Raw genomic sequence first — 15,198 nt, 5'->3', positions numbered from 1 at the left:
GTACGTGTACGCTGATGACACCCAGCTCTACCTCTCCACCACTTCTCTCGACCCCTCCATGATCTCTAAATTGTCAGACTGCTTGTCCGACATCCAGTACTGGATGAGCAGAAATTTTCTCCAATTAAATATTGGGAAGACCACTGTCTTCGGTCCCCGCCACAAACTGTGTTCCCTAACCACTGGCTCCATCCCTCTCCCTCGCATCTATCTGCGGCTAAACCAGACCGTTCGCAACCTAGGCGGCATATTTGACCCTGAAATGAGCTTCCGGCCACATATCTGCGGCATAACTAAAACCGTCTATTTCCACCTCTGTAACATTGCTCACCTGCGCCCGTACCTCAACTCATCTGCTGCCGAAACCCTCATCCATGCCTTTGTTATCTCCAGACGTGACTACTCCAATGCACTCCTGGCTGGCCTCCCCACATTCTACCCTACGTAAACTTAAGGTCATCCAAAACGTGGTAGCCTGTGTTCTAACTCGCACCAAGTTCTGATCACCCTTCACCCCATGTTCACTGACCTACATTGGCTCCCGGTTAAGCAACGCCTCGATTTCAAAATTCTCATCCTTGTTTACAAACCTTTCCATGACCTCGCCCCTCCCCATCTCTGTAATCTCTCGCAACTCCATGAGGTATCTGCGCTCCTCAAATTCTGCCCTCTTGAGCATCCCTGATTATAACTGCTCAACCATCGGTGGCTGTGCCTTCAGCTGCTTGGGCCCTAAGTTCTAGAACTCCCTCCCTAAAATTCACTCCCTCGCTACCTCTCTTTCCTCCTTTAAGACGCTCCTTAAAACCTACTTCTTTGACCAAGCTTTTGGTGATTTGCCGTAATTTCTTCTTATATGGCTCGATTTCAAATTTATCTATTTTGTCTTATAACACTGCTGTGAAGCACCTTGGGACATTTTACTACGTTAAAGATGCTATATAAATAAAAGTTGTTGTTGTTATTGTTGTTGATAGGGTTAGATAAAGAAGGGTGCGAGAAGACTCGTGTGGAGCATAAAAACCAGCATAGACCAATTGGGCCAAATGGTCTGATTCTGTGCTGTAGACTCAATGTCATTTTATGTAAGATAGGAGTGTCTTTATATCAAGTGAGCGGACTACGCCATTACTGATACAATTTCTAATGATGAGTGTTAGAAGTATGGAGCTGTTGAAAATTAGCTTCTTACTGCTTCTGGGTGGGTCAGGATAGACATGGATGATCCCCATCTTATACTAACCCTGTGACTCCATGCATCCAATGGCTGTGGCAGAGGAAGCAACGACCCATAGAGGCTGCTGACGACAGAGTTACTCATGGTTGGCAGTGCTTGATACATGCTGTCTGTCACTATTTGAAATGCTGCCACATTCCCAGCAGAAAGGAAAGCTTCCCTGCGGAAAGGCAAAGCGCCAGAGAGATGTATGACTTATCAGCACATAAGATACAACAACTACTTTCGTAAGTGAGGCAGGGCAGCTACTGGATGTGAAGGTTTTAATATACAGCTTACTATTCCGCAATACATAAAATGACACCGAACAGTATTCAAATCAGTGCCATCAGACCAGATAAAACATCCATATTGCAGGCCATATAACTGTGATCATTCATTCCAGGTGACTCACATTACTGTTGATGGCAATATTCATGAGATAATAGATTGAATGCATGTGTGTTTCTGTATGTGAAAGAGAGAGAATTTAAATTTTTTTTAAAGTATGCGGTACACATCATTTACTGGTAGTGCATTACCAATTATTTCTCAGTAAACCTCCATGAATTCCTTTGCTATGAATATCATAAACATCGAGGCTGTGGAGCACACTGCAAATCTGGATCAGAACAAAAAGTTGCCGTCAGCAACTATATTACACAAATAATAATGGATAACAAAAGTGCTATCAAGACTGGAATCTAATCTCTGGGCTCAGGTGGCATATATAAATTGCCTGAGCTTCATTCTTGTGATTTAGGATATTATCTGAACTCTTCCATTATGTTACTAACAAATAAACGCCCAGGTGTCACTGATCAAATGGAAGATGGATATTAATCATCATCATAATTGAGGAAGACTTGCTTCCACTCTAAAAGTGAGTTCTCAGGTGACTGTACAGTCCAATACGGGAATTACAGTCTCTGTCACAGGTGGGACAGACAGTTGTTGAAGGAAAGGGTGGGTGGGGAGTCTGGTTTGCCACACGCTCCTTCCGCTGCCTGCGCTTGTTTTCTGCATGCTCTCGGCGACGAGACTCGAGGTGCTCAGCGCCCTTTTGGATGCTCTTTCTCCACTTAGGGCGGTCTTTGGCCAGGGATTCCTAGGTGTCGGTGGGGATGTTGCACTTTATCAAGGAGGCTTTGAGGGTGTCCTTGAAACCTTTTCTGTGTCCACCTGGGGCTCACTTGCGGTGTAGGAGTTCCGAGTAGAGTGCTTGCTTTGGGAGTCTTGTGTCGGGCATGCGGACAATGTGGCCTGCCCAACGGAGCTGATCGAGTGTGGTCAGTGCTTCAATGCTGGGGATGTTGGCCTGATCGAGAACACTGACACTGGTGCATGTATCCTCCCAGGGGATTTGCAAGATCTTACAGAAACATCGTTGGTGGTATTTCTCCAGCGATTTGAGGTGTCTACTGCATATGGTCCACGTCTCTGAGCCATACAGGAGGATATTAATATACTGGTGATGAAGCACCAAAAAAATGGTTCTACCATTAATGTAAAACAATAAAACCAATAAAACGTCTACAGTAGGCCCCCCTGTATTTTTACTTTGAATGGTTCAGTTGGATGTGGGCCGGGCCTCCTATCATGAAACAGATCATGTTCTAGTCTGGCTTTGTCTATGAACAATAGATTATACAGGAAGAGAGAGGATAGTTTTACTGTCACACACATCACTGATTCAGAGACAGAAATGAGGGCGAGATGAAGACAAGCTACATTTAAAAAAAATACAATATAGTACCCCTTCTAGCCTTTTTGATTTCATCTGGTGTCACTGTGACCATTTATTTCAGGTGACTCATGCTAACTGTGATAGTAATATTCATTAGATGATAAACTGAATGTACAGTTATTTACACGTGTGCGAGTGTATCCATAAGTGCATGTGTAGGCATAATTGTGTGAGTAGGTGTGAGTGCATGAGTAGGTGTAAGGGTGAGAGAGAGAGAGTATTTAAGTGCAAAGAAAGTTCAATCAGTTTCCATGGAAATTGCTTTCATTACGAGTGGACTAGTGCGGATTTTCTCTTTCCTAGACAGCATGACTCACTCACCCACTTGAAGCTTCTCTTAGCTAGTAGGACCCAGTGAGACAGGCTAGGAATCAGTTGCTTTTGTGCATTACCCTTGTTAAACAGGTTGGACACTTTAAGAGATAGTTCTCAGTGCAATGTACTCAGTCTATTCCTCGCCAATCAATAAAAAAACCAGACTCACACAGTTGAACAGCATCATGAAGTGTTTCATCCAGCTACCTATCTAAGAACAATCGATGGAACTCATCTCAGTGGGGAACTGAGATTTAAATCACAGAGGGCCCCATGAATTACATTTCCAACCACCTAGTTGAGAAGCCAGGACTCCACAACATGCAGTAACTAAAACTGCCAATAAAATTTCCATTCAAAATAGCATTTCATAGAACATGTTCAACAACCAAGAAAACCTTTACCTGATTAAATGGCGAACAGCAGCGTCAAACTGCAAGAACATGACATCTCTTTTGAGAACGAGAAACTTAGCTACTGTGGCAGGATCTCTCGGATTAGAAAGGTTATCTATCTGAGCCTGAATCTCCTGAAGTTCAGAACCTGTCCCAATGGGAAGCAGCAAAATATGTAAACAGAAAACACATGATAATTAACAACTCATTATGAAATACAGCACAGCATGATACTTGGATATGTAGGTCATAAAAGCTACTTATTTATTGTTCATAAATAATGTCCATTATTCATTTTGTTTATTTATTATATTTCTCATTTTATTTTTCCCATCCTCTCTCCCAAGTTGCAGGGTATTCTCCAAACTGAGAAGTATGGTTGTCAATCAACCTGATCGGAGCTTTCTGCCAAAGTTATCCCTGAGCTTGGCTGAACTTTCTTTCTCTTCAACCTTCTGCAAATCACATAGGCCTTCAGTTGCTGCTCTCCACAGGCTGAGATCACAAACTTAATCTAGGTGGAACCACAAACATGAATTGACCATCTTTCTGTGTGAATGTTTATCCGTGTTCATCAAGTGAGAGATGATGGTACAGGAGAATGGAACACCTTGCATTTCAGGAACACGGCATCAACATGAGAGATGATCTCATTGAAACATGCATGATTCTGAGGGGGATTGACAGGGTAGATGTATATCCTGGCTGGAGAATCTAGAACTATGGGTTGTTATATATGTGAACTTATATTTACCCTGTACAGCCACCAGAGGGCTCATCCCCTGGAGTCTCAAGGGATCCCATAATCAGTTGGGAGCACAGGTATTTAAGGAGGCCTCACAGGTTGGAGAGGCACTCTGGAGACCTGTAATAAAAGACAAAGGTCACACTTTACTTTGAGCTCACAGTGTTCAGTCTGACTCTTTCTCTATACACAACAACTGGCGACGAGATACAGATAGCGAATCCAAAGATGCAGAGAACATCCTGGAGAAATTCTCGGAGGGAGATGATTGGGAAACTTTTGTGGTGTGACTTAAAAAAGGAGGGAGAGAGAAAACAGGGAATTATAGACCGGTCAGCCTGACATCGGTAGTGGGTAAAATGATGGAATCAATTATTAAGGATGTCATAGCAGCGCATTTGGAAAGAGGTGACATGATAGGTCCAAGTCAGCATGGATTTGTGAAAGGGAAATCATGCTTGACAAATCTTCTGGAATTTTTTGAGGATGTTTCCAGTAGAGTGGATAAGGGAGAACCAGTTGATGTGGTATATTTGGACTTTCAGAAGGCGTTCGACAAGGTCCCACACAAGAGATTGATGTGCAAAGTTAGAGCACATGGGATTGGGGGTAGTGTACTGACATGGATTGAGAACTGGTTGTCAGACAGGAAGCAAAGAGTAGGAGTAAATGGGTACTTTTCAGAATGGCAGGCAGTGACTAGTGGGGTACCGCAAGGTTCTGTGCTGGGGCCCCAGCTGTTTACACTGTACATTAATGATTTAGATGAGGGGATTAAATGTAGTATCTCCAAATTTGCGGATGACACTAAGTTGGGTGGCAGTGTGAGCTGCGAGGAGGATGCTGTGAGGCTGCAGAGCGACTTGGATAGGTTAGGTGAGTGGGCAAATGCATGGCAGATGAAGTATAATGTGGATAAATGTGAGGTTATCCACTTTGGTGGTAAAAACAGAGAGACAGACTATTATCTGAATGGTGACAGATTAGGAAAAGGGGAGGTGCAAAGAGACCTGGGTGTCATGGTACATCAGTCATTGAAGGTTGGCATGCAGGTGCAGCAGGCGGTTAAGAAAGCAAATGGCATGTTGGCCTTCATAGCAAGGGGATTTGAGTACAGGGGCAGGGAGGTGTTGCTACAGTTGTACAGGGCATTGGTGAGGCCACACCTGGAGTATTGTGTACAGTTTTGGTCTCCTAACCTGAGGAAGGACATTCTTGCTATTGAGGGAGTGCAGCGAAGGTTCACCAGACTGATTCCCGGGATGGAGGGACTGACCTATCAAGAAAGACTGGATCAACTGGGCTTGTATTCACTGGAGTTCAGAAGAATGAGAGGGGACCTCATAGAAACATATAAAATTCTGACGGGGTTAGACAGGTTAGATGCAGGAAGAATGTTCCCAATGTTGGGGAAGTCCAGAACCAGGGGTCACAGTCTAAGGATAAGGGGTAAGCCATTTAGGACCGAGATGCGGAGGAACTTCTTCACCCAGAGAGTGGTGAACCTGTGGAATTCTCTACCACAGAAAGTTGTTGAGGCCAATTCACTAAATATATTCAAAAAGGAGTTAGATGAGGTCCTTACTGCTAGGGGGATCAAGGGGTATGGCGAGAAAGCAGGAATGGGGTACTGAAGTTGAATGTTCAGCCATGAACTCATTGAATGGCGGTGCAGGCTAGAAGGGCCGAATGGCCTACTCCTGCACCTATTTTCTATGTTTCTATGTTTCTATGACTCGACCAATACTTGGTAGCCAACGAGCTAGATGGGGAAGAGAACGCTGCCAAACGAAGGGCGATCCTCCTCACCATCTGTGGGGCACCAACGTATGGCCTCATGAGGAATCTGCTCACTCCAGCAAAACCCACGGAGAGATCGTACAATGATTTGTGCCAATTGGTCCGAGAGCATTTGAACCCGAAGGAAAGCGCTCTGATGGCGAGGTACCGGTTCTACACCTACAAAAGATCTGAAGGCCAGAAAGTGGCGAGTTATGTCGCCGAGTTAAGACGCTTGCAGGACATTGCAAATTTGAAGGACATTTGGAGCACATACTCAGAGACTTTGTCCTACTTTCATTTGGCCACGAAACCATACTTTGCAAACTTCTGACTGTAGAGACCCCAACCTTGAGTAAGGTCATAGCGATAGCCCAGGCGTTCATTGCCACCAGTGACAATACGAAACAAATCTCTCAGCACACAAGTGCTGCTGCAAGTACTGTGAACAAAGTGATGTTGTTTTTGAATCGTAACGTACAGGGCAGGTCACACATACCTGCAGCTGCACATCCACAGATGTCTCAGAGTCCACCATCAAGGTTGATGAATGCAAGGCCATTAACACCTTGTTGGCACTGCGGGGGTGATCATCGTTTCCATTCATGCCGATTCAAAGAGTACGTTTGCAAGGGGTGTGGAACAATGAGACACCTCCAACGAGTGTGCAGGCAAGCTGCAAATTCTGTTAAACCTGCAAACCACCATGTTGCAGAGGAGGACAGATCCACGGAGGATCACGATGAACCAGAGCCTCAGACCGAGGAGGCAGAGGTACATGGGGTGCACACATTCACCACGAATTGTCTCCCGCTTATGCTGAATGTTGAATTAAATGGACTCCCAGTGTCAATGGAGCTGGACACGGTTGCGAGCCAGTCCATCATGGGCAAAAAAACTTTCGAAAGATTGTAGTGCAACAAGGCCTCAAGGCCAGTCTTAACTCCAGTTCACACGAAACTAAGAACTTACATGAAAGAACTGATTCCTGTAATCGGCAGTGCTACCGTAAAGGTCTCCTATGATGGAGCGGTGCACAAGCTACCACTCTGGGTGGTACTGGGCGATGGTCTTACGCTGCTCGGCAGGAGCTGGCTGGGAAAGATACGCTGGAACTGGGCCGACGTCCGAGCGCTATCGCCGCTGACGATACTTCGTGTGCCCAGGTCTTAAACAAATTTCCTTCACTGTTCGAATCACGCATCGGGAAACTTCAAGGGGCAAAAGTGCAGATCCACCTAATTCCGGGGGCGCAATCCATCCATCACAAGGCGAGAGCAGTACCATATATGATGAAAGGATAGAGACCGGCTGCAATCAGAGGACATCATTTCACCGATCGAGTTCAACGAGTGGGCCAGTCCTATCATTCCTGTCCTCAAGGGAGACGGCACCATCAGAATCTGTGGTGATTACAAAGTAACTATCAATCGTTTCTCCCTGCAGGACCAATACCCACTACCAAAGGCTGACGACCTCTTTGCAACGCTGACGGGAGGAAAGACATTCACGAAGCTGGATCTGACTTCACCCTACATGACGCAGGAACTGGAGGAATCATCGAAGGCCCTCACCTGCATCAACACGCACAAAGGTCTTTTTGTTTATAACAGATGCCCGTTTGGAATCCGATCAGCGGCGGTGATATTCCAGAGAAACATGGAAAGCTTACTGAAGTCGGTCCCGCACACTGTGGTCTTCCAGGACGACATCTTGGTCACAGGTCGGAACACAGTCGAGCATCTGCAGCACCTGGAGGAGATTCTTAGTCGACTCAACCGCGTGGGGCTCAGGTTAAAACGCTCGAAGTGCATTTTCCTGGCGCCTGAAGTGGAGTTCTTGGGAAAGATTGCGGCGGACGGCATCAGGCCCACCAACGCGAAGACTGAGGCAATCGAGAATGCACAGAGGCCACAGAACATGACAGAGCTGCGGTCGTTTCTGGGACTCCTGAACTACTTTGGTAACTTCTTACTGGATCTCAGCACACTGTTAGAACCACTACATGTCTTACTACGAAATGGGGACGAATGGGTTTGGGGCAAAAGCCAAGAAAATGCATTTGTAAAAGCGAGAAAATTGTTATGCTCAAACAAATTGCTTGTGTTGTATGATCCATGTAAGCGTTTGGTACTAGCAAGTGATGCGTCGTCATATGGCGTTGGGTGTGTTTTGCAACAAGCTAATGATTTCGGGAAACTGCAACCGGTTGCTTATGCATCCAGGAATCTGTCTAAGGCTGAGAGAGCCTACAACATGATCGAGAAAGAAGCGTTAGCGTGTGTTTACGGGGTAAAGAAAATGCATCAATATCTGTTTAGGCTAAAATGCGAATAGGAAACTGACCATAAGCCACTTATATCTCTGTTTTCCGAGATTAAAGGGATAAATACCAACGCATCGGCCCACATTCAGAGATGGGCGCTCACGTTGTCCGCATACAACTATGCCATCCGCCACAGGCCAGGCTCATAAAACTGCGCCGATGCGCTCAGTAGGCTACCATTGTCCACCACGGGGGTGGAAATGACGCGGTCGCAGATCTAGCCATGGTTATGGAAGTATTTGAGAGTGAGCAATCACCCGTCACTGCCCAGCAGATCAAAACCTGGACAAGGCAGGACCCCTTATTATCTCTAGTCAAAGCTGTGTGCTTCACGGGAGCTGGTCCAGTGTCCCAGTGGAAATGCAGGAAGAGATTAAGCCGTTCCAGCGGCGCGAAGATGAAATGTCTGTACAAGCAGACTGCCTTCTGTGGGGCAATCGAGTAGTGGTCCCCAAGAAGGGCAGAGACACCTTCATCAAGGACCTCCACAGTACCCACCCAGGCAACGTAATGATGAAAGTGATAGCCAGATCCCAGATGTGGTGGCCTGGTATCGGTGCAGACTTAAAGTCCTGCGTTCACAGATGTAATACATGCTCGCAGTTAAGCAATGTACCCAGGGAGGCGCCGCTAAGTTTATGCTCCAAACTGTGGTCTAGGGTACACGTCGACTATGCAGGCCCATTCTTGGGTAAAATGTTCCTTGTGGTTGTGGACGCGTACTCCAAGTGGATTGAATGTGAGATAATGTCGGCTAGCACGTCCGCTGCCACTACTGAAAGCCTGCGGGCCATGTTTGCCACTCACGGCTTACTCGATGTCCTGGTGAGCGACAATGGGCCATGTTTTACCAATGCTGAGTTCAAAGAATTCATGACCCGTAACGGGATCAAACATGTCACATCTGCCCCGTTTCAACCAGCGTTCAATGGTCAGGCAGAGAGAGCAGTGCAAACCATCAAGCAAGGCTTGAAGAGGGTAACTGAAAGCTCGCTGCAGACTCGCCTATCCTGAGTCCTGCTTAGCTATCGCACGAGACCCCACTCGCTCACTGGGATCCCACCTGCTGAACCGCTCATGAAAGAGCACTTAAGACAAGGTTCTCATTAGTCCACCCTGATCTACATGAACAGGTAGAGAGCAGGCTGCTTCAACAAGTATATACCATGATAGCGCAAATGTATCACACGAGATTGAAATCAATGATCCTGTATTTGTATTGAATTATGGACAAGGTCCCAAGTGGCTTCCCGGCACTGTCATTACCAAAGAGGGGAGCAGGGTGTTTCGGGTCAAAATTTCAAATGGACTCATTCACCGGAAACACTTGGACCAAATCAAACTCAGATTTACGGACTATCCTGAGCAACCCACCTTGAACCCTACCTTTTTTGATCCCCAACATATACACCAATGGTAACCGGCACCATGGTTGACCACGAAGCAGTACCCATCATCCACAGCAGCCCAGCAGGACCCAACACACCAGGCAGCCCAGCAAGACCAGCTGCACAGCAGCCCAGCGAGGGCCCAACAAATGATTTGACAATACCAGCTTTCACACCGAGACGATCAACCAGGGCAAGAAGGGCCCCAGATCGACTCACGTTGTAAATAGTTACCCTATTGACTTTGGAGGGGAGTGTTGTTATATACTTGTATTTACCCTGTACAGCCACCAGAGTGCTCATCCCCTGGAGTGCCAAAGGATCCCGTAATCCTTTGGGAGCACAGGTATTTAAGGAGGCCTCACAGGTTGGAGAGGCACTCTGGAGACCTGCAATAAAAGACTAAGGTCACACTTTACTTTGAGCTCACAGTGTTCCGTCTGACCTCTTTCTCCATACATAACAGGGATCATAGTCTCAGAATAAGGGGTTGGCCATTTAAGACTGAGATGAGTAGAAATGTCTTCACTCAGGGGGTGGTGAATCTTTGGAATTCTCCACCCCAGAGGGCTGTGGATGCTTATTCATTGAGTATATTCAAGGCTGAGATCAGTAGATTTTTGGGCACTAAGGGAATCAAGGAATATGGAGATTGGGCAGGAAAGTGGAGTTGAGGCCAAAGATCAGCCATGATCTTATTGAGTGGTGGAGCAAGCTTGAGGGGCCGTATGGCTAATCCTGCTCCTATTTCTATGTTCTTATTAAGTTTAAGCACTCCCATTTCAAGTATACTGTGGATATACACACACACAGAGTAAACTCCATAATGTGCTTCAGCATAAATCTCAGAAGGATATCCCTTGCTCTGCACTACATCTTCCCCTTCTCTGAGTGAAAATGCAAATTTAGTGCTTACTAGGGCCATATTCGAGTAGTTTTGTGCTGTGGGCTTATACTCACTAGGGACTGGATTGGGACTGTAAAGTTATTTAGCATAGAACACTTAAAGCCAACATCTACATGAGCCTGCCTCCTGCAGATAAATACTGCAACATCAAGCTATATACTTCCTCTCTCTCTATGTATATTCTCTGTTTCATATAATCATTGTTTCAAATAAGTAACAGGTTTTGCCAGTGTCATATGGTACCCATCAACACTAGTTATAAAGTTGTGCTGGTGCTCTAGCAATGGCGGGTATAGTACTGAGCCATAAAGACCATGAAAGTCCCAGGTTTGATCCCTGTATCACTGCTGAATCTCCACCTCCAGATATGACTATTCCCATACTCTCCTGGCCCGTCTCCCATTCTTCACCCTCGCTAACCTTCAACCTCATCCAAAACTCTGCTGCCACTATCCCATCTCGCACCAAGTCCCACTCACCCAACACCCCTGTGCTTGCTGACCTGCAATGGTTCCAGACCCCAAAGTCTCAAATTTAAAAAGCTCGTCCTGTGCTGCAATTCATTCATGGCCTTGCCCCTCCCTACCTCTGTAACTTGCTCCAGGCCTCCAGCGCTCTCCTCCAGAACTCTCTGTTCCTTTGACTATGGCCTCCTGTACATCCCCCACTCCCTTCAATCTATTATTGGTGGCTGTGCCTTCAGCCACCTAGGCTCCACATACTGGTCTCCCCTCTCTAGCCTCCTCCATCTCTCTATTTACCTTGAAGCCCACCTTTTTGACCAAGCTATTGGTCACCCTTCCGAATATTTCTAGCTCGGCATCCTATTTTAAGTATTCTTCTTTGAAGCAGTTTGGGGCGTTTTTCTATATTAAAGGTGCTATGGAAATGCAAGTTTTTGTTGTTGTATTGCTGTCAAAGCAGGCATTCTGAGCAATCGACTTCTGAGCAACATCTATCAAAAGCTCTGTACTTTTGTTCCCTTTCCTGTTGTGGCTTACCAATGCCTTCGTGTCCTCCCCAGTCTGCTGCCAACGGCTGCACCTTCTGGGAACCAATTGTAGGGGAGTTTCCAAGTCGTGCAAAACAACACAAGTATGAGATAATATCATGTAGTGCTGCCACAATCTCCAGAGTCTGGTACAAGGCTCTCTGACAAACCTTCGGTACAGGGGGTGGGAGGGAGGGGACAAAAGGAATGAAACAGGTCAGTTTGCAAACTTTTGGCATACAATCTCCAAATTGTTAGTCACTACACACAATTAAATTGTCCTAACATTTCAACTCAGTGGTGCTCATCCAGCAATCTTGAATATATATAAAAAACAAAGAGGACAATTTAATTAGAAAAGGAAAATATTGTGAATGCTGGAAATGTGAAATAAAAACACATAAAAACACAAAATGCTGGAAATACTCCACAGGTTAGGCAGCATCTGTGGAGAGAGAAACAGAGTTAATGTTTCAGGTCAATGATATTGGTTGATGTTCTGACGAGCCTTAAACGTTAACTCTGTTTCTCTCTCTGTAGATGCTGCCTGACCCGCTGAGTATTTCCAGCATTCACAATTTAATTAGATTTGAGTGAAATCATGCAGGTAAGATATAGTTTTAAATATCAATTTCAAAATTAAAGTAGCAAAAGAAATAGCAAGTAGAACTTGAAAAACATAGGTCACTGAAGAGGCCCTTGGCTTATTGTGAATGGCGTGACGGAATGGTGAAATGTCCTCTACAGGCCGGAAGAGCAACCACTATAAACAGAGGGCCCAACAGTTAAGTGATGCGTGCAGTGAATGAATGTGATATCTGCTATGTACACTACCTATGGAAGGACATGCAGTAGATTGCATTGAATTGGGAAAAATGCCAAGGTAAACAATGAGGATGACCCTTATTATCTTACATTGCTACATATAGATATAATTGTTAATTATCTTACATTGCTATAACTACTTATCCAAGGAGGAGTAGAGAGTACAGAGTCTTTGTTAGGTGTTGCTCAGCAGTAGATCGCTCAAAATGCCTGCTTTGCAGGAACGGTAGCATAGTGGTTATGTTACTGGACTAGTAATCCAGAAGCCTGGACTAATGATCCGGAGACTTTGGGCTGAATTGTAATGGGGAAGGCGGGGGGGTGGGGGTGGTCTGAGGCAGTCTGGAAACCCGGAAGAAACAGGTTTCCCACAGGCCCTGCCGACTTTAACAGCAGGGCCTGATTTGCATGCATGGTCTCTGTTTCCCACATGCTGGCTGACTGTTGGCGGGTAGGCCTGTGGCACTAGGCTGCACAGAGGAGGGAGGGAGGGATTGCGAGGGGTGGGTTAGGTGGGGACCCCGGATCCAGGAGGTAGGTGTAAAGTCACTTACCTCTACCTCCTAGATGCAGCAGTCCTCGCCTTGCTGTAAGTGTCTGGTTTTACGAAGTGTGTAAAACCTGACCACTTGCAGTTAAAAACAAAATGGAGGTTAAAGAAGAGGTTTCCAGCCTCATTATATATTGCTAGGCATATCCCTCACTCTACCATTACCATCAAGCCAGGCAACCTACACTGGTTCAATGAGGAGTGTAGAAGAGCATGCCAGGAGCAGCACCAGGCATACCTAAAAATGAGGTACAGGTACAGCATCGAGAATCCGGAGTTCTGGAATCCATACTGTTCCGGAATCCGGACACCGGGACGATCCATGGCGGGGTCGTGCGGAATCCGGAAAATGTTTCGAAATCCGGACCCCCGCGTTGGGCCACCGCCGACCCCTCCCCCGCTTCGGGCCACCGTCGCTGACCTCTTACCCGCCTTGGCCCGCCTACGGCCTCAGACCCGCCGCCGCTCGGCCACCCTCCCCCCCTCCCCCCCTCCCCCCACCCCCTAATTAGGTATTGTGAGTATGCTCCCGTTCTCCGTCTGCTTTATTTTCTGTGTTTCGATGCGCCTTTTAAAGTATTGGAGCGTTCTGCTTGTGTTGCTTTCACCATTGACGCTGGAGGCATCTGGGCCGATCCACTGCTCGGCCCAGGCTTTTCCGGACTCGGGACGTCGGAAAGACATTTCGAAGTCCGGAAATACACTGAATCTGGAGTGACCTCGGTCCCGAGGTTTCCGGACTCTCGATGCTGTACCTGTACCAACCTGGTGAAGCTGCAATGCAGGACTACATACATGCTAAAAAGCGGAAGCAGCATGCTATAGACACGGCTAAGAGATCCCACAATCAACGGATCAGATAAAAGCTCTGCAGTCCTGCCACATCCAGTCGTGAATGGTAGTGGATCATTAAACAACTAGTGGGAGGAGGAGGATCCATAAATATCCCCATCCTCAATGATGGCAGAGCCCAGCACATGAGTGCAAAAGACAAGGCTGAAGCATTTGCAACCATATTCAGCCAGAGTGGCCTCCTCCTGAGGTCCCCACCATCACAGAAACCAGTCTTTAGCCAATTCAATTCACTGGCATCTATCCGACAATGTGGAAAACTGCCCAGGTACGTCTTGTCCACAAAAAGCAGGACAAATCCAATCTGGCCAATTACCGCCCCATGAGTCTACTCTCAATCATCAGCAAAGTGATGGACGGTGTCGTTGACAGTGCTATCAAGCGGCATTTACTCACCAATAACCTGCTCACTTATGCCCAGTTTGGGTTCTGCCAGGACCACACGGCTCCCGCCCTCAGTATAGCCTTGGTCCTAACATGGACAAAAGAGCTGAATTCCAGGGGTGAAGTGAGAGTGACTGCTCTTGACATCAAGGCAGCATTTGACTAAGTGTGGCATCAAGGAGCCCTAGTAAAACTGAAGTCAATGGGAATCAGGGGGAAAACTCCACACTGGCTGGAATCATACCTAGCACAAAGGAAAATGGTTGTGGTGGTTGGAGGTCAATCATCACAGCCCCATGACATTGCTGCAGGAGTTCCTCAGAGCAGTGTCCTAAGACCAACCATCTTCACCTGCTTCATCAATCACCTTCCCTCCATCATAAGATCAGAAGTGGGGATGTTCACTGATGACTGCACAGTGTTCAGTGCCATTCGCAACTCCTCTGATAATGAAGCAGTCTACGCCCACATGCAACAAGACCTGGACAACATTCAGGCCTGGGCTCATAAATGGCAAGTAACATTCACGTCACGCAAGTGCCAGGCAATGACCATCTCCAACAAGCGAAAGTCTAACCACAGCCCCTTGACATTCAGTGGTATTACCATCACCAAATCCCCCACCATCACCATCCCGGGGGTCATCATTGACCAGAAACTTAACTGGACCAGCCACATAAATACCGTGGCAACAAGAGCAGGTCAGAGGCTGGGTATTCTGCGCTGTGTGTCTCATCTGCTGACTCCCAAAGCCTTTCCACCATCTAGAAGGCACAAG

General features: G+C 46.6%; 1 protein-coding gene across 3 annotated transcripts in view; it reads right to left on the bottom strand.

Annotated features, from left to right (window-relative positions):
- The window catches only part of LOC139267396 (uncharacterized), a 277,107-nt gene that overhangs the window by 136,454 nt on the left and 125,455 nt on the right, over nucleotides 1–15,198 (bottom strand). For all 3 annotated transcript variants that reach the window (XM_070885663.1, XM_070885664.1, XM_070885665.1), the window contains 3 exons: nucleotides 11,820–11,979; nucleotides 3,683–3,821; nucleotides 1,244–1,397 (listed from right to left, as the gene is read on the bottom strand). In XM_070885663.1, coding sequence (XP_070741764.1) covers nucleotides 1,244–1,397; nucleotides 3,683–3,821; nucleotides 11,820–11,979 — 453 coding nt within the window. The remainder of the gene's footprint in view (nucleotides 1–1,243; nucleotides 1,398–3,682; nucleotides 3,822–11,819; nucleotides 11,980–15,198) is intronic.

This window comes from Pristiophorus japonicus, chromosome 7 (genome assembly GCF_044704955.1).
Source record: "Pristiophorus japonicus isolate sPriJap1 chromosome 7, sPriJap1.hap1, whole genome shotgun sequence".
NCBI lineage: Eukaryota > Metazoa > Chordata > Chondrichthyes > Pristiophoridae > Pristiophorus > Pristiophorus japonicus.
Note: the sequence above shows the minus strand (reverse complement) of the source record. Positions and strands in the feature narration are given on the sequence as shown.